Source organism: Polyodon spathula, chromosome 7 (genome assembly GCF_017654505.1).
Source record: "Polyodon spathula isolate WHYD16114869_AA chromosome 7, ASM1765450v1, whole genome shotgun sequence".
NCBI lineage: Eukaryota > Metazoa > Chordata > Actinopteri > Acipenseriformes > Polyodontidae > Polyodon > Polyodon spathula.
This window is the reverse complement of record NC_054540.1, coordinates 16518468-16545402: the sequence shown is the minus strand read 5'-3', so window position 1 is coordinate 16545402 and position 26935 is coordinate 16518468. Positions and strand designations below refer to the sequence as shown.

The 26935-nt window shown below is 36.0% G+C and overlaps 1 protein-coding gene across 3 annotated transcripts in view; it reads left to right on the top strand.

The window, feature by feature from the left end:
- LOC121318256 (scm-like with four MBT domains protein 2) overlaps positions 1 to 26935 on the top strand; it is a 75894-nt gene that overhangs the window by 37353 nt on the left and 11606 nt on the right. For all 3 annotated transcript variants that reach the window (XM_041254728.1, XM_041254726.1, XM_041254727.1), the window contains 9 exons: positions 4195 to 4296; positions 4976 to 5123; positions 8002 to 8084; positions 9444 to 9570; positions 15019 to 15132; positions 20516 to 20558; positions 21166 to 21233; positions 21952 to 22091; positions 26795 to 26904. In XM_041254728.1, coding sequence (XP_041110662.1) covers positions 4195 to 4296; positions 4976 to 5123; positions 8002 to 8084; positions 9444 to 9570; positions 15019 to 15132; positions 20516 to 20558; positions 21166 to 21233; positions 21952 to 22091; positions 26795 to 26904 — 935 coding nt within the window. The remainder of the gene's footprint in view (positions 1 to 4194; positions 4297 to 4975; positions 5124 to 8001; positions 8085 to 9443; positions 9571 to 15018; positions 15133 to 20515; positions 20559 to 21165; positions 21234 to 21951; positions 22092 to 26794; positions 26905 to 26935) is intronic.

The following is a 26935-nucleotide window of genomic DNA, read 5'->3' as shown; positions in this document are numbered from 1 at the left end:
TTTTCTTAGATATTTTAACATCACTTGCCACTTTCCCAGTGGTAGGGCTGTATTCTTGTATTCTTATTTTTTGCAGAGCCTGACAAAGGTCTGCAATAGCAATAAAAAAACTTTTTAAGTGGGAATTTTCTGTAAAACTCTGTTGACAGATTTAGTGCCTTGCCTTATCTTGTACCAAAAGGGATGATAAGTGTTAAGTCTTTATCCCCTTGGCAGTTGTTTACTTCCTCCAACACCGTCCCAGTCCTACAGATATCGCTTAATTGTACAGTCAACCATTAGTCAGATAGCAATGTATTTATATGGTACCAATTGTGATTAGATAAGATCCATATATTGTTTATTACATGTTTAAAATTAAATTGATTGATTAAAAAATATTCTCTTTACACGTTCAATAAACTCACTTAGGTGGATTCTGCAGTATAAGCAGAATTCAGTCTGCCTCAGCTCTGTTATGTTTGCATTTTGATTCTCAGAATGAGTGATGTCAGGGAACTATTCAGAACAGTTATTAAGTTATACAGCCTGGCTTTAAGCTGTGCCTACTACTATTTGCTTTTTTTTTTTTTTTCCACAGTGTAATTGCATGTGGGATGTTAGCTGAATATTTAATGGTTATAAAGGACCCTGTTTTGACAGGGTATTTATGGTCTTGGCAATCTGACAGTGATAAATATAATTGTATTTATACACAGTAACAGCTATATTAACTACACTGTAGATTAATTCACATTCTGTTCAGTCATAGCCTGTAGCAGTTCAGTACTATTTTTTATTTGTCACACCAGATAAAACATTTATTTTATTGTTCTGGGCAAGCCTGTTGGATTTACTGCCCCACCCCCACATCAATCATGCTTTACAGTCCAGTGTGGGCTGCTGTAAAATAACAAACCAATAGTACTTGTTTAATCTGCCTTTCCTTATTATACAACCATTATTTATTCTGCACTTACAATTTCCCAATTTATTTGTGGCTAAAAAAATAAATCAACTTTATTTAAGCCAAGTGTACAACTACCGTATTTGCTCGAGTAAAAGTCGACCTTGTGTTAAAGTGATGGTAATACTGTATACAAATATCCAAATTTCCAGTCTGTACTGGGAAAGAGCAGCAATTGTCCGCCCTCCACATGTCAATGTGTAGATGCCACTGACACAGGCCTAGCAGCCATCATGTCTTGTGTGTCGACTGATATGAATTTGCACAACATTTATTTTGTTAAATACATGAGTGCAGAAATGATTACATTATTTGGTACACAGCAGTGGGTGTTGTCACACTGTCATATTGTTTTAAGCAATGTCCAACATTTTTTAAAGCACTGGCCAATATCTATGTGAACACATGCTTTCAGATAGTGCCAATCACATTTGGTGTCTATTTTCTATGATTCTTTTTGTTGCTGTCCAATAAAAAAATAATCATGAGGTAATGGCAATAAAAAATCACCGTAAGGTAGGTGCACTCTAAATCACTTGGGATTGCATTGTCATCACATCTGTCAGTGACTGATCTATCCATGCATAGCAGGGTACGGTATAGCTGATGCTGGTGCCTACTCAAGGAAAACAAATGTGTAGTGCAGAAAATAACTAAAGGCTGTTGTTACTTTCACAGTTATTCTCAAATATGTATCCAGGCTATTGTAAAATAGAATAGTGAGAATAAGAGTTTTTCTTTTCTCCTTTGGAAGCAGCAGCATTAAAAAAAGTCAAACCCACGACCCTCTCCTCGGAAGCCTTTTCTTAATATACTGATCTAATGTACAGTTGGACAAAGGTTTGAACTTGAAAGGGCAAAGGGCTAATAACAGATACTGTTGGCTGTAAACACATATTTAGTTTTAGTTGCTACAAACATTTAATAAGAGAAGTAAGTAACATGTTTAAAGTATAAATAAGAACCAGAAATGCTGTTAGAAGCAGGCAGACCTTAAAATTAATAATCAGTGAGCTAGGATTTAGTCCACGGTGAATAAAACTATTTTGGAATTTTTAAACTACATTTTTGATCTGCCATTTTTATAAATGTCAGTCACATAATGAAAGCTTTGCGCCAACACAAAGGAAATATAAAAGTTCCTAGGTTTTAGAATTGTTGTTAATATTATTAATATTTTTTTGCATGAATACTAGGCTAAGTGTTATGGAATAAAATCACCACAAACTTTGTGACACAGAAGACAATTTACAACAAAGACTGGTATGGATTTGATGATACTGCACAACATAGTGCATGTGATGTGACACCACATCTCAAGGGACCTTGAGCAGACTTCCTGCAATTCATCAGAAAAGCAACACAGTAATGTAGCAAAATAGTGTAAATAAAGCAATTAGACGACTGTTCACAAGCATGTCAGTCCATGGCTAATACTAATTAAAAGCTGCCTTTACACTTCAGTTTAATCCATTCTTGCCAATTATGATATTAATCCTGTTACATAGTAAAACATAGTACTGTACTTAAACAGAACACAGCAATGAATGGATGCAAAAAAAAATTTGGTTAGGCACTTCCTTTATTTCCTTTAAAAATGCAGTATGTCATGCAATGAAAATGCAAACCTGCAAGTATCTGTACATTTTCTGGTTGTGTAGCACACAGGATTTACGAGTAGCTACGTATAGGTCAGTGAATGAGATTTGTATTTTGCAGCTGAGCGTGCAAGCATGTAAATGAACACAGATCAGATGTTACTGTAAACTCTCCGTTGTGATCTTCACATACATACAGCCCTTGTTAATTATTATTTTTTTAAACAAAGTGGGCTTGCATCTTCAAAAAATATTAATTCTTACATTTTATTTCTTGAAACTTTTCCATACATTGTAGTGTGCAAGTAGTCTGAACATTTCTAAACAAAGTCTTCAGACTGCCGTTGAACATCTCTTCTTATTTCCTGCAAACAATTTTTTTTCTGGCCCACTGGCCCCATTTCTTTGACATGATATAGCTATTTATTGGTGTTTTATGTTGTATGTAGTGTGTTAATGTTGGTGTTTATGTATAAAATACACGGGATATAAATATGGGTTACGAGCACGAGTGTTTAAAATGTATATTTGTATTTAGGCACGAGGATTGCACAGTACTTCACGTGCGGGTATAATAATATGTGAGCACAGGGAATTGCACTTTTATTAATTCACGTGCAGTTGTACCGAGACTCCAGTTGAATGATTGATTAGCAATCGAGTCTCGGTACAGCTGCAGAAAAGCTACATGTTTTCACTCACTCGGGGTTGTGTGTTTGTGAGTGGAGAACAGGTGAGAGGGAGGAGTTTTTGGGGTTTTGAAATAACAATTGCTACAGCGTGCTGGAAGTGCCAGCATGGAACTTGTTTGTCTGTTCGTCAACTGTCTTGTTTAGTGTTGTCCGTTTTGTTTACCTTTTTATTTTGGCCTCAAGTACCGTGTGTTTTGTTTAAATCTTTTGTTTATTATTATTTACAGTAAAACCCTGGACTCCGTAGCATCACAGACTTACCGCCCTACCTTTGTTGTTCTTCTTCCTTCTTCTGGTCTGACGTCACCCCTGCAAAGCCATCCTGTTCACAGAGATATATATATATATATATATATATATATATATATATATATATATATATATATATATATACATATATATATACTGGGCAGTCGACCAATCCGATGAGTTTGTTGGTTAAATTTGAAGAACAAAAAATATAACTTGTTTTTTAACTTATCAAACAGTAAAAACTCATGTCATTCTTTTGGAATATATGCCACACACACACACACACACACACACACACACACATATATATAATATATATATATATATATATATATATATATATATATATATATATATATATATATATATATAAACATTTATGTATGTGTGTGTGTGTAGGTTAAGGTTCAGAGAAGTAGGCACACAGTTTTAGACGCTATCCGTTTCGCTACACGTTCAGTATTTAATCCAGGCTGTCGTGTTTGTTTTAAATGCTATTGACCTGGAACACCTGAATGTAGTCAAGAATCTTGTTGTAACTTACAACAGCGTCAGGCATTAATACTAAATTATTTTTCAGTGTTTTAAGTTCAGTGAATCTTTATAGATCTTGATTGGCCTTCGTGTGTTTGACTCTTCTATCTGCTTATCCGTCAGCTTATCTGGTTCTGGTTCATTACAGTTTTTCTAATGTCTTGTTACCTAGGACCACGCAGACCTGCAAAACCATTCGTTCTCGGTTGGGATGAAGTTAGAGATGTTGGACTCTCAGGAGCCTTTTTATATCAGCCCCGCGACTGTGACCAAGGCAAGTGTACAGCTGTTTTCCAGCCCTGAGATGTATTGTGCGTCTCATTAACAGGATCATCTTTGTTTACATATTAAATATGGAATACAAATACCAGGATGTGTAGGAAGATAGCCACAATATCCACCTTGTTCGAAGAGACCCACAATATCCACTGACACGTTATTATATTACAATACAGTACATTTAATCCCAGAAATTGACAAAGCCCCACTAAAAACTGTTATACCTTTTGTGAGGCACATATCTTTCCATTTTGCAACACAATTCAATTAACTTGTTCACTAGTATGAAACCTGGTGTAAAATGTGTGTTACAAATTGCTTATTTTAGGTTTACATTTGAAGTTGAGAGTCTAAGTACAGTGATTGCGGTTTATATCAAGAAAACAAACTAAATAGTCTTAACCTTTCTATGCTGATTGTTGTCCTTTTAAATTGAAAAAAAAAATACAGAAACCTACTAAATGTTACCCAGACATATGCATCCGTATTTCATGCATACTCTGGATATTGGGTCATGGTGATCTGATTGTTCATGATACTGGTTGCTCCAATGTTTACAGTTGGCGAGGGAATTCATGTTATTGACATAAAGTGAATTTCTTTCTTAAAGGAATGTTGTAGATCTCTTTGGAAGTGAATGCATTTATATATATGAGAATGACCTCTCTTTCTAGGTTTATAATGATCAATATTTCCATGTGACCATCGACAACCTGGCAGGAGATCCTACACCCAGTTCACTGCTCTGCCATGAAGATTCCCTCGGCCTCCTTCCTGTAGAGTGGTGCCTTAAAAACGGGGTTAACCTCAAACGCCCCAAAGGTTTGTCACAGAGAAAGCAGCCCTCACTGAACTATTTTATAGCTGAAGTATTGTACAGCATTGACTTTGATGCTTTCACAATCAAAGATACAATCTAAATAAGAGTTTGTTTCCTGTAAGATTTAGAGCAGCTAGAGTTAAATTATTCATCTATAACATTATTCCATTGTAGGCATTGAAAAACAGATTTTAGCAATAATTGTTTTATGTAATGTGAAACATTTTAATCTGATCTGGGGAAAAAAGTCTAAAAAATGTTTTTTTTTTTTATAAAAATATATACAGTATATATACAGCTATAACCAAAAGTTTTGCATCAGACTTAACAAATTTTGCTTCATTTAAGCCGAATGAAACCGGCTGAATAATGTTACGTTAACATATTGAATTACATGAAAAATTTGAAAAATGAAAAATTTGACATGGGCAAAATAAAGACAACGTTAAAACAAGCTTTGCATTAAGCCGTTCTTTAACTGACCGGATATCAATGAAAACAATACAGAAAACAATAACACAGCGAGCAGCAAGTACACCTCAATAATAATAACTGGCGACTATTCTTCTCAGGAACTAAATCGGAAAGAAAACAACATAACCCATCCTAATGGGTTTATATCAGTGATAGCTCTGTGATCCACTAATAATTAGTGCTTCCAATATACAACGCTTTATCTACAGTTATTGCGCAGATACAGTTTCTTACCAAAAAGATAAAGTAAGCAGCCTTTATTTAAAAATAAATAAGCAAATAAATACAATGTAAATAAAATACCATGGAGCACACTGAGTAAGTGTGTTTCCTCCTTTGAATTCAATATTTCCTTGGAAGAGTTTGCAAATTCTGTTTCTTCCTGCTGGGTAAAAAAAATTCCACCCAGTGCTTTGCTTGGATGCCACTGTTCACAAGACATAATTTAGTGATCAGGAACAGCACTTTATTGTTATAACCAGACAGATGCACATGTCCCACTAACTCTTTTGCGACTACTGTCAAAGCCCCTGTGGCTCAATTTACTGTAGCTATTGCGACAGTCCATAACGTCCATAATATAACATAACAGCCATGTCAACAACAGCAACAACAGCGGAATATGGCCAATATACGTCACAAAGAATCCCGCAGCATGAAGCGCACTTAACATTAATGACTGTATTTAAACTGAGATTATTATTATTATTATTATTATTATTATTATTATTTCGATGTTTCAAGTACTGAAAAAGGTCACACAAGTCTACAGATCTGAAGGGACTAAATGTATGTGTACTATATAGTATTTAAATATGTATCATGCACTTAAAACATTAATATATGTGATTTTTTAAAAAAAAAATTTATCATTACCCAAAAAAGATGTGGGTACCGGGGTCCGGATTTTCTACCCGTGCCGATAGCTAACGTGTTCGTTTGGTTCCTAAATAATTGCTACTTCAGTTGACTGGCAGTGATCATCTAGTTAAAGCCCTGCGCGGATACAAAAAATTGTATCCGCATCAGATTCGCATCCATGAGTCTTTAACTTTATCCTCCTGAATTGCAAAAATATGTTTGAATGAGGAACAATGAACACAAAAGGGATTGAGCTATCTCCACCTCTGCTGTTAGTCAGCAGCAGCAACCACTGCCCCTGTCAGTGTGTCTCCGTGTGTGTGTGTGGATAGTCTTTAAGAAAACTCACACACTCAATTTTCCATCTTTTTGAGGTGAATACTGTTCACCTCAAAAAGATACTGTTACGGAGTGCGCCTGGATGATTGGGTCTGTCACTTTGTTCCTTCTTTCTCTCTTTTATGAGTGTGTGGCCAGTTTGCCTGTGCGTGTATGCAAAAAAAATAAAAAAATAAAAAAAAAGGTAAATTTGGATAGCCTAGCTGCAGTTTTGTGCACGTTTTATTGCAGTTATTTCACTATATTAGTGAATATAAATTATTGATAATTTTAGCATAATTTACGAACACAGGTAATTAACTTCCATTTCAAGAAGACGTCTGAGGTCCCTTTTTTTAACCTGACCATTTTACACAACGATCTTACAAGAACAGCATTGCAATAAAGAACAGTGACATTCATCAGAACAAACACCACTTTACATTGCAAAAAAATAAGCCTCTCAAGTCAATAATACATTTGGTAGCCACAAAGCTGTGCTACAACAACAAAAGACAGCTGCCTATAGTCTGTGCCTACTGTGATCCTGGTTCTGTTTCACATTTCTGTTTTAATAAGTTTGATGTACCTGTTTTGTGGCTACTGAAAGCACACACTTTCTTGCATGCCACAGTGCATCTGTTTTCATTGGCAAGTAATCAGAATGTTTTCCAAATTGATGACTTGCCTTTCTCATTTTCCTTTAAACTGTATTCACCCGTGATTAATTTCTTGTACATTTGGTTCTACATATTCAAAAACAGAGTTCGAACACGGTTTCATGCAGAAGCAACAGGTAACCATGGAAAGTGACCATATCAGCTGACAATGTTGCCACATGTTTATACTCACTGTACTCTGGCCTCGCAGTGGGAAAAGAAACTGGTGGCTTGACAAGGCGAGATAAACACAAGCTGAACTTTTATCAACCGAATATTAATAATCATATCTGCATCCGATCCGCAAAGATGTAAAACAAGATCCCTGTATGCATATCCACCAATAGAAAGCAGATACCCACAGGTTTGCAGGGCTTTACACCTAGGCCATCAGGTTTGATTCCATCTGTCATAATTGGTGTCCACAATATCACATTATCAGTTTGCTCATATTGATAAACTGAACCTGCAGCTACCTGTGCCATACCTGGCTGTGAATACAGAAAGTGCTTACCTTCATTAGTACCCAGTTAATTTCCAAAGGTCATGCCTGTTTTATATTTTGCAGGTTACCTCAGCCAGGATTTTGATTGGGCAGACTACCTGAAGCAATGTGGGACAGAGGCAGCTCCTCATCTTTGCTTTAGAAATGTGAGATACATTGATATGAATAATTATTTCCCTTTTATTTTTAATTGAAATTCATGAGTACAGTATTTATTTTTGTGATTTATGTAAGTTAATATGTCATGTGTAGGGTGTGTCTTATGATATTGTAGACATAATTTTGCACAGTTTGAGTAACCAGAACTATACAAGATACTAATAAGACACCATAATCTTGATGTATTAATTTATATTATACCTTTACATAACACCAAGGAGTTTTATACTTTTCTCTTGGTGTCCTACAGGATTTGTTCTTACCAATCTCAGCTAGAAAGAGGATTGATTTTATCAAGTAGATTAAGGAGAAGCACTGGCTTTCTGTCTGAGAATTGCTCTTTTATAGATCACCCTCAGGCATGACACAAAAAGTCATTAATGGTCAAGGTAGCAAGCTGCATTTGCAAAAGATCCCCTCTGTGTGAAGCTCTGTGCTTTCATTGGGCTTTTTGGCTGTTGAGTTTTTGTTTTCGAGTAATGACTGTTTTAGATTTTTTATTTTCACAATGAAAAAATACAGGTGCATTAAATCTGCTATTGTTATCAGGGAAAGAGCATATAACAGTTGTATAGAAGATACTCATGATTAATTGATACTGGAGGATGTAAGGCATAATGTTGTAATTTAGCTTGTGGTTTCTGAAAAGCATATTATATTTTCATTATAGTTTAATAGGTAGATTAGGTTTGAATTTCATTTAACAGTAGTTACAAGGGATAAAAAATATCTCCTTTATCTTAATTGAAAGAAATTATTTTTTTCTTCCTCTAATCCTCTAATTCCTCTAATATTTATAGGAGTTGCAAAATATAGTGCACTTGAAATAACAGGAATAGCTTTGAAATATGTTCTGTTCTAATAAGAAATACTTAAGATCATAGAACTTGTTAACATGCTGGCTTTAATCATTTAGCCAGGCATTAGTAATTACTTTGTTATTGTGTCACAGGGGGATTACTGGTAGGTCCAAACCTGTCTAGACGAGTATTGAATGTATATAAAAATCTAAAACATGATAACGTGTATGGGGATGGCAGAGTGACAAGAAACAGGATTAAAAGAAGTTTATAATGAACCATTGAATTATGTGTTTGCCCGGATTAAAACTCTAATGGCATACATTAATTTAGTAAATCTTTACCTTTATTGCAGAGTATATGCCATGCTTACTTTGAATTCTAGATTGTGACAGAGCAACGTATCGTGAAAGTAATTTCTTAAAGTACCAGGAGATTAAAAATCTAAATCTTTATCAGCGTTTAGCTGTAGGTTATGCCCTGATTTCTTCAGTACCGTTGCTGTTGTAGGATGTAGGTAATCAGTCTGCAATTTTGCTTTTGCAGACATCACTGAGTCGGGGTTTTTCCAAAAACATGAAGCTGGAGGCTGTCAACCCAATGAATCCAGCAGAAATATGTGTGGCATCGATCACTAAAGTGAAAGGAAGGTTGATGTGGCTCCATCTAGAAGGTAACTAGTCTCAATCATCCAATGGAAGGAGTGAATACACACATTAAAGTGCCATTCCTGAAGACAGCAACAACAATCTTTAATTTATTTACCACCATTTTTGGCCCGGGGCCATCCCTAGGCATAGTGCATTAAAACTAGCCACGAGTTTACTGATACAAATAAGATACATATTTTTTGTTGTTGTTTTATATGTTACAAGCTATTAAAAAAAAATCATAAAATAAAATTCCGTACTCCTCATTATTTTACGTATTGCTATTGATAAACCTGTATCAGACATTATTGCAGGTAAGGCTTGTCTGAACGTTAGTCACTATATCCCTCTCCTGCTGCTAACTAACCTCTGCCTCCTGGCCACCACATTGCAGCAAGGTTCCTTCACAGGGGGTGGGGAGTTGCTGTGTCATCAATCATAGCTGCCCATGTCCTGTTTTCAGCCTAGAGAGAATAAGGTTGTGGTCACAGCAACTGCTCTATTGAACATTACATCACAAATCTGCAACTGTTTTATCCACTAGGCTTTTTGGTGTGTCATTATTATTCTGTAGCTGTTAAAATTACTTAAACATCTATTTTTTGGTTAACTGAAAAAAATAAATAAATACCTCACCAGCACCTCACAAAATAAGAGATTCTATAGAACAGTGACCCTCAAAGTGGTGCCTGTAGGCAAATTCATGTCCGCGAAGTCAGGCCATCATGCCCACGGCAGCTGTTCATAAATTATGGGTCGTGAACACATTTCTAGCAGGTCATAGCGTGTGAAAATAAGCAGTTGACAGTGCTGCTCGCTTATGCTGGGCTTGTCCGTACTAAACTTTTTTTTTTTTTTTCCCCATTGGCCTCTGCGATACAATCAACCAATTGAATATCTGCATTTTCTCAGCAGTAGCCGAATCATAAGTTAGCTGGGTGGGACATAAAATGTGTCTGTTTCAGTTGCAGGTAATGACAGTAAGTTTAACCAATAGGAGAGTCAAATATCTGCCAAGTTTTACGCAGCTGTCCAATCATATGCAAGCAGAGGCCTTTCACGGTATTCTGCATGAAAATTGAAGGCGAGTGAGTAGCCAATAGGAAAGTGAAAGATCTGACAGCTGTCCAATCATTCGTGAGCAGAGGCGGGATGTTAATATGCCGGGTGAGCACTTTCGCCGACTGCTATTGAAAAGAATAACACATTTCAGTATTAGAATTTAATTATCTCTCTCTCTCTCTCTCTCTCTCTCTCTCCTCTCTCTCTCTCTCTATATATATATATATATATATATATATATATTTTTTTTTTTTAAGTTTTCTTTATAGCGGTTCAAGAGCTCTTACTAATGTCATAAAACTGCAGAAAATCATTCTCACTGAGAAATTAAACGGACAAAGCACCTCAGTCTGTCTTTCCTAATAAGCATTACCCAATTGAGATTCTTGAATATTTTAAAACATTTATTGAAAGAAAGAAGTGCATTTAGAATTCATCTTGTGAATGGGAATTCAGGATTTTAAATGTAAAGGGTGTTTTTTTCATTTGATTTACACAACCTACTCAACACTTTCAATGTTTGAAAAATTGGGGGGGGGGGGGGGGGGGGTGAAAAAAAAACAATTCAATTAAAAATAAAAACCTGAAAAGTCTTCATTAGATAAGTATCACCCCCTTTGCTATGACACTCCTAAATAAGCTCAGCTACAACCAATTGCCTTCAGAATTCACACAATAAGTTAAATGGAGTCCATCTGTGTGCAATAAAAGTGGTTCACCTGATTTCAGAGTAAATACACATGTCTCTGTAAGGTCCCACAGTTGGGTAGTGCATTCAAAGCAAAGATACTACCATGAATACCAAGGAGATTTCAAAACAACTCCAGGATAAAGTTGTGGAAAAGCACAGATCAGGGGAGCGGTATCAAAAGATTTCAATGGCACTGAATATCCCTTGGAGCACATTCAAGTCGATCATTAAGAAGTGGAAGGTATACGGCACCACCCAGAATCTGCTTAAAGCAGACCGTCCTCCCCAACTGAGCAGCTGGGTAAGAAGGGCATTGGTCAGAGAAGCCACCAAGAGGCCAGTGACAACTCTGAAAGACCTACAGCGTTCCATGGCTGAGATGGGAGAAACTGTCCATACTGGCCTGTATGGAAGAGTGGCAAGAAGGAAGCCATTTCTGAAAATAGCCCATGTAAAATCCCTCTTGGAATTTGCAAAAATGTGTGTGGGAGACTCTGAAAAGATGTGGCAAAAGATTCTGTGGTCCAATGAAACAAAAATTAAACTATCTGGCCTAAATGCAAAGCGTTATGTCTGGCGCAAACCCAACACAGCACATCACCCAGATAACACCATTCCTACAGTGAAGCATGGTGGTGGCAGCATCATGCTATGGGGATGCTTTTCATCGGCAGAGACTGGGAAGCTTGTCAGGGTAGAGGGCAAAATGGATGGAGCTAAATAAATCCTTGAGGAAAACCTGCTTCAATCTGCAAAAGACCTAAGACTGGGATGGAGATTCACCTTTCAGCAAAACAGTGACCCCAAGCACACAGCCAAAGCGACACTGGAGTGGCTTAAAAACAAGAAAGTGAATGTCCTACAGTGGCCCAGTCAAAGCCTGGACTTGAATCCAATTGAGAATCTGTGGCAAGACTTGAAGATTGCTGTCCACCAACGATCCCCATCCAACTTGACAGAGCTTGAACAATTTTGCCAAGAAGAATGGGCGAATATTGCACGATCCAGATGTGCAAACCTGGTAGAGACTTGCCCCAAAAGACTCACAGCTGTAATTGCTGCCAAAGGTGGTACTACCAAGTATTGACTCGGGGGGTGAATACTTCTCTAACCAAGACATTTCAGTTTTTTTTATTTTTCATTAACTGTTGTTTCAGAATAAAAAATATTGTGCCTCTTCAAAATGTTGAGTAGGTTGTGTAAATCAAAGTAAAAAAATCCAGTTTAAATGCATTAAGATTTGAGGTTGTAACACAACAAACTGAAAATGTCCAAGGGAGGTGAATGCTTACTATGGGCACTGTATGGTCTATGTAAGTTCGTTGTCAATAGCATTGGCAAATCTTACTTTAATTATTCGCATTCGTGACACAGAAGAGAACAGGAGAAGATGGGAAAAGTTAGCAGATATTTTTCTATCCCATCACTCCATCCCTATTTATCCCTAACTGAAAAACAAATGCAAAGTTATAGAGAGAAATAACAAGTTACCGCTGTACTGTTTTATGTTCAATTTATTCTTCAATGTATTGTTCAGTGTACTGATTCCTTTTCAAAATACTTTATGGAGCATTATATATGTTGTTTAACCCTTTGTGTTTTAGCGCTTGTAGTTTGGCGAACTTAAATCAGAAACGAAAACCCAATATACCTACAGAAATGCATTAAGTAGATGTATTTTGTTGTGGAACGTATTATATTTTTTTCTTACAAGCCACGCCTCCCAAAAATAGAAAAATGTATAATAACAACTAACATTTTTAAAAACTGCCAATTTCAATTGCTGTCCAAGTTATGTAGAAGAAAATCTAGAGAATGTAAGAGCTGCGCAATTTTTCCAAGGATTTCAATTCAGAAATCTGAAGTGAAATCTCTTGTACAGTTGCAGAGCTACACAAGGTTTTACGATGCGTGGTATTTTACAAAAAAACTATATGAGTCAGCAATGAACTCAGCTGAAATGGCGGCATCTGTGGCGCATCCTTGTAATTATAACATTGTATATCCCACCCATCCTAGCCGTAAACCAATTATATGGAGACATGGCCTGTAGTCATGGTTATGAACCATGCAAAAATAAAAAAAAATAAAAAACAAGATTGTTGATTGGACGGCCAAGATATGACATGAAAGGTCATTGATCACATACGATTGATTTTAAAGCGCTTCAGCAGCAAAAGGTTAAGATATCTTTTAAAGATATTAAACTCCTTTTAAGGTTGTTTCTTCTATTGCCTTTTGATTCTTTGACACAAAAGGACACCCTTGCTGCTCGAATGCCAACCATACTTCAGAGTGAATCATAGGAAGGAAGTGTGTGGTTAGAAGAGAAATACAGTTGTAGCTGACAGATATATGGGGAGCTTACAAAAACCTCAACCAAAAACTGATAGTGTTACTTAGCATCACATGCAGGAAATGGAAGAAGGCCAAACAAGGAGAGGCTGCTTTGTTTGGCCAGATCAGTAACACACAGTCTTTATGATTTTCTGTAGATTATTTGCTTACAGAGCAATTTTGTGAGATGATTTGATGCCATGAAATAGTAACTCATAATGACCTTCTTGTACATTTGTTCAACTATACATTCACTCTTTACTTTCAGAGCAACTTTAAAAACTTTAATGCCGACATACTTGCAATAGCCGTCAAACAAAATAACAACACTCCTTGTTGATAATCGACATGGTGATTTAAGTAAATAGCTATGCAAAATTGCATCAAATTCTGGTGATAGTCCAACCAATCAGAAGGCTGTATTCATGTTGTAATGTAGATCCCCCATTATATTGAATCTGAAAAAGTATATACGATGAGAGAACTGTTGAAAGCCTGAATCAAATACGATTCTGGTAACATTGACTCATCATACAACTCGCAGCTTGCAAGATTTTAAACACGTTTACAAACTAGTCAAACAATAAAATGACAATCAAACTGCTCCTCACTTTTTAACAGCTTTGAATAATCCTTTTTAGAACTTCAGGTGGCACTTGTTTTGTTATACAAAACTTAACCAAGAGGTTTTTATTTATCCAAAGGATGCTGCTGAGAGGTATGTTTTTACATTTTTAGTTCAGCTGTGAGAAATACCTGACAGCCCTATCTGTCATTAGAAAAGCTTTTTCCTTTTTTTTTTTTTTTTTTTGGTGATGTGTGTTATTTGAATAAATATACCACAAATAAAAATGACAGCATGATATTTCCAGACTGCTTATTGTGTTTGAAAAATCACTTTTAACTGTCATATTGTTACAAACATATACAAATTAATCTTTAGATCTGAGCACCGATCATTCACCCATTCACTGTCTGGCCACTTTGTTAGGACTACCTCATTGTTTTTGGCATCAAGCTGTAGTTTATTTAAGCATTGTTGCAAGTCCAGACGTTTCTTAATTTCTGTTTGTATTACTACTGCACAGGATATGTATTAGGTAGGTGACATATCTTGTTAAATCTGTTTTCCATTTAGGTTTAATGTTATTTACATGATTTAAGGACATAAATGGCATAACTCACAATAAACCCTTTTCCTTTTACTGTCAAAGCATTTGTTCTTGGTTAAACGTCTTTTAAGAATAGAGTGGTAGCATCATAAGCTTTGATTATTCACCTCCCTGCATGTAATCCAGGGAAGGTTAGACTTGTAACCCCTAAATCTGTCTGCCAAATAAATAAATAATACCAATAATGTTATATTTGTGTTGTCCTCTAGGTTTGAAGAAGCCATTTCCAGAGTATATAGCTGATGTGGAGTCCATGGACATTTTCCCAGTAGGTTGGTGTGAAGCGAATGGATATCACCTTACTCCTCCACACAGAGTTGTCTGTAAGTAGTGAGATACCACAATCATATTTTTAAAAATATGTATTTTACAGTACGCTTTTTTTGGTGCTTTTTACAAAAAAAGTAGTTGTGTTTCTTTGCTGTTATGGTAAAATAGTGTAACATTGCCAACACTAGAGTAGAATAATATATAACAGAATATGTCTGTTTGATTAGGTAAACACTAGGTCAAATTTACTGAGCTTTTGTCCCAGTGCAAACTTTTCTCCACTTTTTGTCTTAAGTAAAATATTATGTTTTAGAAAAAAGTGCAGCAAAATTCTTACTGGAGAAAAAGCTTAGTGATTGCAGCTGTGCACAAATAAGTGTGAAAGAACCAGGAGCAAACAAGATGCTATTTCCTTAAAGATACCCCTGTACATTGCCTGTCACCCCAACCAGACACTGACCTTAAAATAGGTATTGAACAGTTCTCAAAAGTATTGTATATCTTTTAAGGCATAGGTTTAATATATTTATTGGTTGACCGTTTAGATTTTAAGAATGAACACATTTTATGTAAAAATGGAACAAATATGTTTGATTAGAAAGTACACGCTCTGCGTATTTGTTCTATTTATTGTATGATTGATTTCCACAACAGCCAAAAAAGATTATTAAAACAGGAGGGTATGTACTGTGGAACATTTAAAATATATATATATATATTATTATTACTTGTGCAAAGTATGCAGCTATAATTGCAGGCTGTTGTTTTAAAATAGTTCAGAGAGAATTCTGAATTATTAATTGGTTGCTGCTGATTGCTGCTATCGTATTTTGATATTGTGTATATTTTGACACTTATCTGCGTACATTGGCTTAATGTTACTTTAAATACCACTCCTAATATCTGCCTCCAGGCAGCATGTTAGTGTGATATCGCAACTTCACATACATAATGAGTATGGGACGTGTCATGCTGAAATCAGCAGAACACATCTGTAATGAGTCTGCGTTAATATAAAACAGATGCATGTAGCAACAAGAAAAAACAAACAGGGAGATGCTGTGCTTCAGTAGGGAGGAGGAAGACCTTAAGTAAGTACAGCTATGGCCAAAAGGCTTGCAGCATCCTATAGAACAGTGTTCTTCATTGCAAGGCCCGCGGGCTACTGGTGGCCGCTGGTGGACTTTACTGCGGCCCCCGGCAATACACAAATGTGAACAAGGCGGTGTGGCGGCCCTCACACTGATGTCTTATCGGCAAAAGTGGCCCCCTCTGAAAATTAGTGAAGAAAACTGCTATAGAATGAACTCATTTTGCTTCATAAAGTCACATACTGAATTACGTATTGCTTTGTAAAACAAAAGGTATATGAATATACTTAACGACTGTGACACTACTGTTATGGCTTCCGGTAGCTTTTACGATATCATATTGTAAAATTTTATGGACTGACAATGTTAAATCTATTTTAAAATTATGTTAGTTTTTTTTTGGTTTGTTTGTTTGTTTTTGTTTGTTTTTTTTATGTTTCAATCCTAAAATTGTAGTTGCTGCAAAATGTTTGGCCACAGCTGTCATTTCAACATTTTAGGAAACCCATTTATTGTTGTTTTAGGCAAAATACATAAACCTCATGTTACTGCTTTATAAAAACGTGTCTATGGCCACTGTTTACTGTGAAGAAACGGCAATGACAAGGAATTTAAAAAAAAAATTAAAAATAAAAAATGTGCATTTGTAAAAAGCATACCATCTCAAAATCTGTGTTTTCAGCTATAGCATCTGCATATTGCATCAACATAGTTATATTATTTTCCAATGTAGCTATTTCAGATTAACGAAGTTAACATGCAAAACAGTACACAGTATAAATAATGGTAGCAGAAATAGACATAAAGACAAGCTTACCGTGAAACGTTTCCTTTTGAAAATCCCCCAATCCCGACATAAAAATCAGTTTTGTAGAACATGTACCAATGTCTCTGTGGGTAGCTGTCAAAATCAGAACTATTTACAGTTTTGCTGTTTTAAAAGTTATTTACTTTTCCTTTTAGCACTCAAGTCAGAAAATGACTTGTGCTCTTTCCAAATCAAAGTCTTAATAATTGTCAGGAGCTTCCATTGAAATTGTCATGTTTTAGATGATCCTCACGTATACGAGAGCTCTTGCAGGTCTGCACTCTGTTCTGACACTCCGCTAAAACCCTGTTCTGCTGATACACCTGATACAGGTATCGGAATTGCAATTGCTGCAAGTTTTGCAAAAACAGGAAATATGTCAGAATAGTTCTCAATAAAAACCCTGCAGGCCTCATCCATGGTTTTAAAACCAAGAATTCTGAGCATGAGTTTACGTCTCCAAATTCTTGGTCAGCAGGTAAGATGCTCTGATACAGAGTCTAATACCAGAGATGTGTGAAGTGCTATATAGGATACTGAGACTTCTGCTGTTTTTTTTTCTTTCTTTTTTATTTCAAGAGGATGCAGGGAGCAGTGAAACCATTTTTACACGTTGCATTGCATAAAACTACTTATAGTAATATGAATAAATGATTGGATAGGGATGTAAGGCCTACACAACATATTCTGTGATATTTTTCTACTTTGACGTGTTACTGTAACATCTTGCTGGAAAACACAGGCATACTCTGGTCTCGCCGCTGCTGCTATGCGATCTCTGCATGCATTCTGAGCAATATATTGGCTTTTATTACTTTTTGAAAATGAACGAATATCCAGACAAATATTTAAATTATGAGTGAATATCCGAATGTGAAAATCCTGTGTTTGTTCCAGCATTATTTTTAATGCAAGAAGAAGAAAATTATGAATCTCATTAAAAATTATCTTCTAAGTGAGGAAGGTGTCCTTAATTATATTTCTTTTTTTAGAGGGCTTTAAAAATAAATATGTAGGCGTTACAGTCTATAGCTGTTGGCTTTTTTTTTTTTTTTTTTTACCACTGAGGTTATCTTTCAGCATGTTAATCATTTAGTGAGAAGAGGACTGACTGCTATCACTCATAATCAAATCATGGCAGAAAATACCAATGGGAATATTCCAAAGATAAAACATTCTCCAATGGGAGGTATTAATCTTATAATGGTTGGATATAGTTTGTTGCTTTTTTTTTTTTTTTTTTTTTTTTTTTTTTTTTTTTTTGCTAAATTGTCCGTTCCATGAGTTATTTTGGCATCCTCAGATCTGAGGGTGCTCAGCCATGACAGAGAATTCATCTAAGTATGAGGACAGCAGTTCAGTGATCTGACCAAAGGGACTAATGCCATGATTCAATCTGCCACTGGGACTGTTGAAAGCAATATGAAATCAGTCCCGTTTGTTTCCATCAGTGGATAACTGCGATAATAGGATTGTGGTCATGACAAAGGTAGATTTTGATTAGACAGCTGAACTGCCTAATGCATTATAATTAAAGCACCTTTTTAAATGGAAATATCTGAATTAAGATATTTCTCACTCAAGTAGCGATACTCATTCTTTACATACTGCAGTGAACAACAGCAATAGCAAAGCACTGATGCTGGAGGACGTATTGCTTGGTGTTCAAGTGTTAATAGGTATTACTCATATGAAAACTGCAATCCTATAGAAACTTGCTCTCTTCAACTCATTCTGATAGAGGAAGTTCCAATCCAAAGAATGCAGAGGGTTGTGTTAAACCTCAAACTGCAGAACTGGTTTGACATTGGAAAAGATGAGATTTTATAGACTGATTTTATTATGTAAGACGTTTAGCCATGGTCTTGAAGGCATTGGGAAAAACATTTGTCTATGCCAGGGGTTCTCAATGTTGGGGTTGGGACCCCCTGAGTTGTTCCGAAAAGTACCGGGAGGGTTGTGAAGTGACCGCCACACAAGCAAGCCTACTAATAGTAGTGACAGAGAGTTGCTGCGGGTCTTTTTATATATTTACTGTTTTACAAAAAAAAAAATATAGATTTAAATGTTCTTTCTTTACTTTTTTCACTTAAGTCACTTTAAGAGGGTCCTAACTACAAATGTTTTGAAAACCGATGGTCCACTTGACTTAGAAAACGAAAAATACTTTAAGAAATAGTGTTGTAAAACACTAGAGAGAAACAGATGTAAAATACACCAAAACTGTTTATTCAGAGCAGTAATTGTAGTAATAGTATTTATATTGTTAATATCAGCATTAGTATTACTGCTATATTTTAAGCATACATAATAAATATAAGTTATCAATGTATTAAACTGTTAGGCAAATAAGTATGTGCCTTGTTCTATTATTTTAGAGATTATAGTTATTTCTGGTTATGTAGTAACATCTTTGCACAAGACTACTGGAGGCCTTTTTTTTTTTTTTTTCCCCTGTTGGCTTTGCTTATATGCCAGGGTACATTAAAACTTAAACTTGAGGTTTTTTTTTTATTTTTTTTAATTCACTAGTCTTTTATATTCGCTGCAGGAATATAGCCAAACAAGAACATTCTTCAAAAGTGCGTAAGCAAATTCTAAAGTTGTTGAGTAGGGGTGACTAAACTGGAGAAAATCAACTGACAGTTTTGCTTTAAATGCCGGACTTGATCCAGACAGAATCATTCAGGAGCTGTGAAATCCAGGTGCTGTATCACTGTTTCCAAAGTTCAGCCATGTGAGGCCCTATTTTGAAGTGCAAAGGCAGAATCTTCAGAGAAATAAAATCATTCTAAATATAAAATTAACAGCAGACAACAATAATTGAACTACTCCTTCATTCAAGCAATACCCTATTCGTAGCGTGATAGGGAAAGAGCAGCATGCAACAAGCGTGTCACTGAATTGTCAACACGCAGGTGAGGGATGTCTTGAAATAGGTTTGATTATAACAGTATTGATTTGTAATAAACATTGTCATTAATGAAGGAAGTGAATAAAGTAAAAAGTGGAAAACTATTGTCTCTGAGAAGTAATCCGAAGACCGAGGGCAGTATTGTCCCGTGGAGGACATCTTATTAACCTGAGGGGACAGCATTTGCATGCTGTTCTCACCTCATGGCTATTCAACGACAGAAGGTCATTCAGGGCTTGAGGCTCGTATTTCTCCAGGGCAGGAGGGGAGTTATTTAAAGGATGGCAGTATATGTTTAGTTATAATTTTTTTTTTGTTATTATTTTTTAAAATCAAATGCTATAGGTATGAATCTTGTTTTGGAGTTTGCATCACTTTGTTTGAATTTCCGTTTTCCCTCAGTACTGTGCCTTCAATGAGTGAATTATTATTTTTTTATTTTTTCATAAAAACTTCAGAAAGTAGAGTATTATGAAAGGAAGGTGTATTTCAGGAATTTATTTTTGATATATATATCGGCATGAACATGAAGAATACAAGGATATGTTTCTTGAAATACAGCATTCTACTACCTTGGTAACAACTTAATAGTCGGCATTCATATCTTTGCGTTTGTTTTGCAGGTCAGACACAGAAGAAGATTGCTGTAGTACAGCCAGAAAAACAGTACGTTTATTGTTTAATCTGATGTTTCCATTTTCTGTCCACTTAATAAAAAAGCAAACCAGTAGAAAAAAAGTGTTCCCTGAGAAACTACACTTGCAAAAAAGCAATGAAATAATGCTACTCCATTTCGCTGAAGCAGTCTATTCACAGTGTACTATATAACAAATAAACCAGACACTGTTGAAAAGAAACATGAAGTGTCAGGTGTAGGAAGCACTATAGGTAGAAGAACACTGACTGGTCAACGCTATAGAGAATGTTAGTGGAGTTGTAAAGCCCCTGCTCTGCAGTGTATGTAGTTCTGTGACGTGGCAGACCTGCAGTGGCCTAAATCCCATAAACCTGGAGATACACTCTGGAGATACATGGTCCTACCCACTATTACAACCATTCTCGATATTTTATCCACAAAATGTGTCAGACAAAAAGTAATCCCTACAACAGATGACGAAGCTTCAGTAAATAAAAGTGAAGTCATGTGTGTACTTTTGGTATTGTAATAGCAACTGTCATTGTTCTCAGCCCAATAAAGTTTGAGCTTCTATTCTGTCTTTTATTGTGTTAAATTACACGGCAAACTGAAACTCAAATATTTTGCTTCCAACAGATTGCTAACCTCCGTGCCTGTGGAGAAAGAACCTCATAATGTCTGTCCCAGTGCTCCACTGGATACTGGTAAGTTTAACTGTATACTATAAGTGTGCAATTATTCATGCATAGAATATGGACAAGCATGACATGTTCATTGACAAAGAATGCAATTCATTCTCAATGAAGTAAACAAGGACTTACAACAGTACAGCCCTCAAACTGCTGAGCTATTAAGCTGCACGTAAAAATAAATAAATAAATACTAGGTTACATTTGCCAGAAATCATATAACTTGGGTTGCTTGGTGTCCAAAACCTATGCTGTGGGTGATAAATGATACCTATTCTGATTTGAAAACTAATGAAACAGGTTTATTGTGTGACTCAACACAGTGTTTAGTATTACACATGCACTTGCAGGGAAATAATGATTATTTGCCTGTACAATGTGGGTGGGGAAAGATAACTGTTTATGTGTCAGAAAACACATATAATATATTATTTATTTATTTTTTAAAAGAAAGAACTGACTGCACGAACAACCTGTGGAGTTATGGAAACTTTAGGTTGGGGAAGTGAGAATCACAATCCCCCCAGTGGGGGCTGACACAGAGGCAAAACATATGAAAAAGTGAGGAGGAGGAGGAGGAAAAAAGCAAAACGCAAGAGAAAGATTTGAGCTGTGACTGGGTTTAAATAGGGAGTTAATGATGATAGACAGGTGAGATTAGGAAGGAGCAAGGCACTGGTTCATGCCCCTGAATTTCACTATGTTAACATTAATATGTTGTTTACTTTCCCAGGCGCCAATAATGGGAAGTACTGCTGCTCCCAAATCTTTGTCAACCATCGATGTTTCTCAGGTCCCTATTTAAACAAAGGCAGGATAGCGGAACTGCCTCAGTCAGTAGGCCCTGGCAAATGTACTCTTGTCCTCAAAGAGGTAAGCATTAGGATGACTATATGCAGTTAGCATTTAAGCAATTACCTGAAATAAATTCTAAGTAAAGGGTGTCTTAATGGAAAATTTCAAATTATACATGTTTATCTTCAGTGCATGTAAAATGTGTTTTGTAATATATGAATTATGTTTTGCTCTGTTAATTTTATTTTATTTTATTTTAGTAAGCACAGCACCCATTAAGCCACATTTATCAATGCATTTTGCAAATGTTTTGTTTTTTATTATTAAGGCTGGTTCATACTTGACTGACATTATTTCTGGGGGGGGGGGGGATGTTCCCGATGTGTGTTTTATTTTCATTTATTTATTTTTTTAAAGGCCTTTGCACACTGGGGATCCGTTCTGTCATTTAGAATCTGTCATCCCAAAAAGTCATCCGTCAATTCATAGCACACTCGATGTGTTAATATCGTACTTCAGAGCACTGGGGTGCAGTGGGGGCTTTGTACTAAGTATACCTAGTTTCAGTATTTTAATAAAAAATAAATACAGTTCTGTTAATTCTTACATAACTTTGAACACAAAAAATGTTAAATGTAGTATAAACTTAATGATCAGCAAACGCTGATGGAAAACATTTGCTAATTATTACGTTTCTGCCAGACTACAATAATGTTGTTACACAGTACAATAAAATAAATAAATAAATAAAAAAACATACGATCTTATACGGTTGTCATAGCATCAGGAACCATATGACCCAATATTTAATTTTTCAAACACCCTCTCCTATGTGTTTGTATGTATGTGTGTGTGTATATATATATATATATATATATATATATATATATATATATATATATATATATATATATATATATATCATGTCGCTTTCATGTACTGCCCCTCTTTTCTGACTGTTAAGTCCTGACCGCTGTTGGTTGCTCTGCCACGCTTCTTTCTCTGATATGTGTCTCCAGGTTAGGCCATTGTTTCTTTACATCCTCGACTACAATTGAAATTAAAAGTATATGCTTGTAATAACCTATACTGCACAAGATCCATGTTTTCATGTTTTATAATACATATCATTTGTGCCCGTCCAAGTCCGTTCCATATGTGTTCATTTTTTTACAAAATCTTTGTAATCTTTGTTGCATTTATCATAAAGTCATTTTTGTTTGGTGGCACACAGTTAGATTTTCAATTTTGTTCAGGGTACTGCAAGAACACACGTGTCTTCCCAGTAGTTTTTCATTGGTCAATGTCATTTTTAACGCACGTCAAATCGAACTTGTTTCAATTCCAAAATTTACGCATCACCGTCATACGACAATTACTGACTTTCTTCTGTTTAGACGCACGTTAAATTCGGAAGCGTTATCGGATTCAGTGTGCAATGGCCTTAAGACACAGTTTCATTAATGTTTGTTTTTAAATTACGTACCCCATTGGTGCTTGCACACGGCTGTCTTGACAAGTTGCTATTTCATTGGTCCACAAACAAGTACTGTGAATTAAACAGTTCTGGTGTAGTTCTACAGTTCACATTGCAGAATTGCAAAACAATGGAACAAAAGGAAGTTAAGAATAGTTTATATTTATTTTTTGGTCAGCAGTGGGGGGAGGGGGGATTTCATCACTGACATCGTTCACAAAGCCTGTAGACCCCCACTCTCCGGGAATAATCCATAAATTAGGCATAGATTTTGTATTTATTTTATTTAAAAAGTGTTTATAGAGCACAGAAGACCACAAGTGGTTTCAGAGCGTTGTACAGGACACGAGTATACAAAAAATACAGCACACGTGCATGTACGTATAGCTCACCGTCAGCCCACGAGCACCACGTCTGCCGTTATTATTATTGCTTTCCTGTTAAAAATATACTGACGGTACGCTTGCGTCTTATACAACAATAATGAAGTCAGCATTTTTTTAATGGTCCGCATGAGTACCGGCGTACCAGTTATGTGAACCCCTAATTAAGGATGAAAAGATTACAAGGTGTTAGAAAACCATATTCTCTGCAGAAAACATGTACAGGTGATCCTCGACTTACAACTCTTTTGCATTATTACCCTGCTTCGACTTTACGACATCGGTATTGCGTTTACGACATGGCGAGACCTGAGCCAGGCATCATGTGCGCATGCTTGCTGTCCAAACCATAGTATCTGTAGTGGTCGCCCTGACTCAGTCTAGCGTTTTTTTTTTTTTTTTTTTTTTTTAATTTATTTACCATTAACGATGTCTGATAAGAGCAATTGACTCAAAACGAAACCTAAGCTGTAAACGCTGTCACATGAGGAGGGGCTTAACTTCAAGCGGTCGTATTTCCTTCTAGGAGTACCGCACACACACACTGAATACGTCATTGGAAAGCCCCGAGTCTGTACTTTTAAACAAGCCAGGTAGATGAATGAGTAATATGCGTGTAACCACCGAGCTGAGTGTAAAGAGTTAAATAAATATTTGCAGGAGTACAAGATAACGGGTAATTTTTGTAAAACTACATTATCTGGCTGAAGAGAAAGGAACGTAACCCCAATTTATAACATTGTTTCTATGGGAAAATGTGCTTCGACTTACGATGCTTCGACTTACAACGCGACTTTCAGGAACCGATTGTGTCGTAAGTGCGGGGACTGCCTGTATAAGTTAATACGTTGTGTGAAGGGTGTCTCACATGACGTATTAACTTATTATAAATTACACACATAAGGATTAGTCACACAAATATTGTTACAGTGAAAATAACTTTTATTTTTGTTAAATATAACATATAACCCCCCATCTTCAGGTGTTGCTGCATTGCTGTGTACGTTTTGCATTGAAGTAATGGTCCCAATCTGTTTAACAGGTCATCAGACCTTTCACCTGTCATTCTGAAATACATAAAATATCTCTCACTGTCACATACCTGTATCTCGCTAGTGTATACAATTCTCCCTTTCGGATTCTCTGTTGGTTGAGAGGATGATGTACCAACAACGTCGCTTTTGATTTTTTTTAAACCTCTTGTATAAAGGTACAAACGCCAGCACATCTCCTAAAATGTCAATTTTTCCAATTACACGAATACAGTCTCTAATTAAAGTATGAGCAACAGCTGCGCAGTCAAAATGGCTGCAACACAATGCGTCGGTGTGTCGAAGGGCCCTTTAGTCTTACAAAACTGGTAACAACACCTCTGAGTCATAAAATTGACCTTCTGAGTTGCATTTAATTAGTTGTGTTATATTTACTGCCGTTATTTTTTTTTTTCTAACCAGATGTTTTATATTTATATAACACCATAGATGTCTCGGCAGTCTGCAAATAGAATTTTGAACCCCTGTTGATTTGAGTGATTGGAGGTTGAAACGCATCCAACACTGGGGAATATGCCATGACTCAAAGACAGTGAATCCCTCCAGACTTAGTTGCTGGGCTACAGACAGCTAGATGTTAGAAAAACTGTAGACATTTTACAATAACAACTTTTTTTTTTTTTTTTTTTTTTGGTTGAATTGCAAATTACCTGTACAACTAAGACATAAATGTTTTTGTTTTTTTTTGTTTTTTTTTTCTTGGTATTACTGCATTCGTAATATATATTTTTTTACAGTATTCAGAATGATGTACTTTGTGCTGTATAACTATAAGTTCATTAGGTTTGATGTGTAGTTGCTGGAGTGAATCAGCCCAAGGCAAATACTTAAACCACTTATTTATAATCTGTGAATATTAAGATGCCTACTGTGTGTTCATTTTTTATTATGGAATATCAGGATCCCCAGAGCAATATTAGATTGTAATTGTATTATAAGCTCTAGAAAAGGATGGATTGCATCTGCATAAGCATAGCGCATGCTGTTTTCATATAAAACAGTAGGTTACCGCAAAGTACCATCGCACGCGATCACAATTCATATTGATACATTATTTATGGAAAATGTAAACATTTGTGGCATGAAGTAGATATGTTTGCAATTGCCATGCCCGCCCATGACATCAATACTGTATGACTTGTTTTTGTATGTTATATGTTCTGTTACTGATAGCCACAGTTGTGTTGTTTATTTGGAAACTGTGTTGTGTTTCTGAAAGGAGGATCCTCCCTCTAATCACATACGTAATCAAACTTTCTATTAATAGCCCTATCGCCTACGCCTCCTTGTCGTCTCTTTGTTTGGTCTTCCTCCTCCCCTGCCGTCACCTTCCAGCGTGCCTTGTCCCAAAGTGCCACTTGTCCTGCCTGCTCGCTATAGCTGTCATGAATCAATAGTCATTACGTAACAGCTCAGCCAGCACATGGGACGGCTATTGAGCTCTAATGGGCCAAAGTGTATTTTGTTTTATTATGGACATGGCCTTCTGTCAAATGCAGTGAATAACTGTTAATTTCTTTTGTGGGTGTCTCCTTTCTGAAAGGTATGTTAAAATGCATCCGCTCGTTCATTATACTGAGCTGTCATGAAATTTCAACTTTTACATTTTTGAATTGGGGTTCGCTTAATCTGTTTGTGTGTACTTGCAGTTATGCATCAGGATTACTGTATGCAGTTAGAATTGAAGGGGTTGCCTGTGTTTTTTTATTTTATTTCCCCAGTCTGTATTCAGCATATGAATTACAGCAGACATTACGTTATTTGTATTGGTACTATCTTTTCACATTGAAAGGGCTTGTTGGTTGAGACCGGTATACTGTAATATCAAGTGCTTTGTCTTAGGGACTTCATTTATTATTTATTTCCCAGGTTCTTGGCATGTTGATCAATGCTGCATATAAACCAGGCCGTGTACTGAGAGAACTGCAGCTTGTAGAAGACCCACAGGGGAACTTTCAAGAAGAAACACTAAAAGCCAAGTGAGTTTTTACAACCTTTTGAACTTAAAGC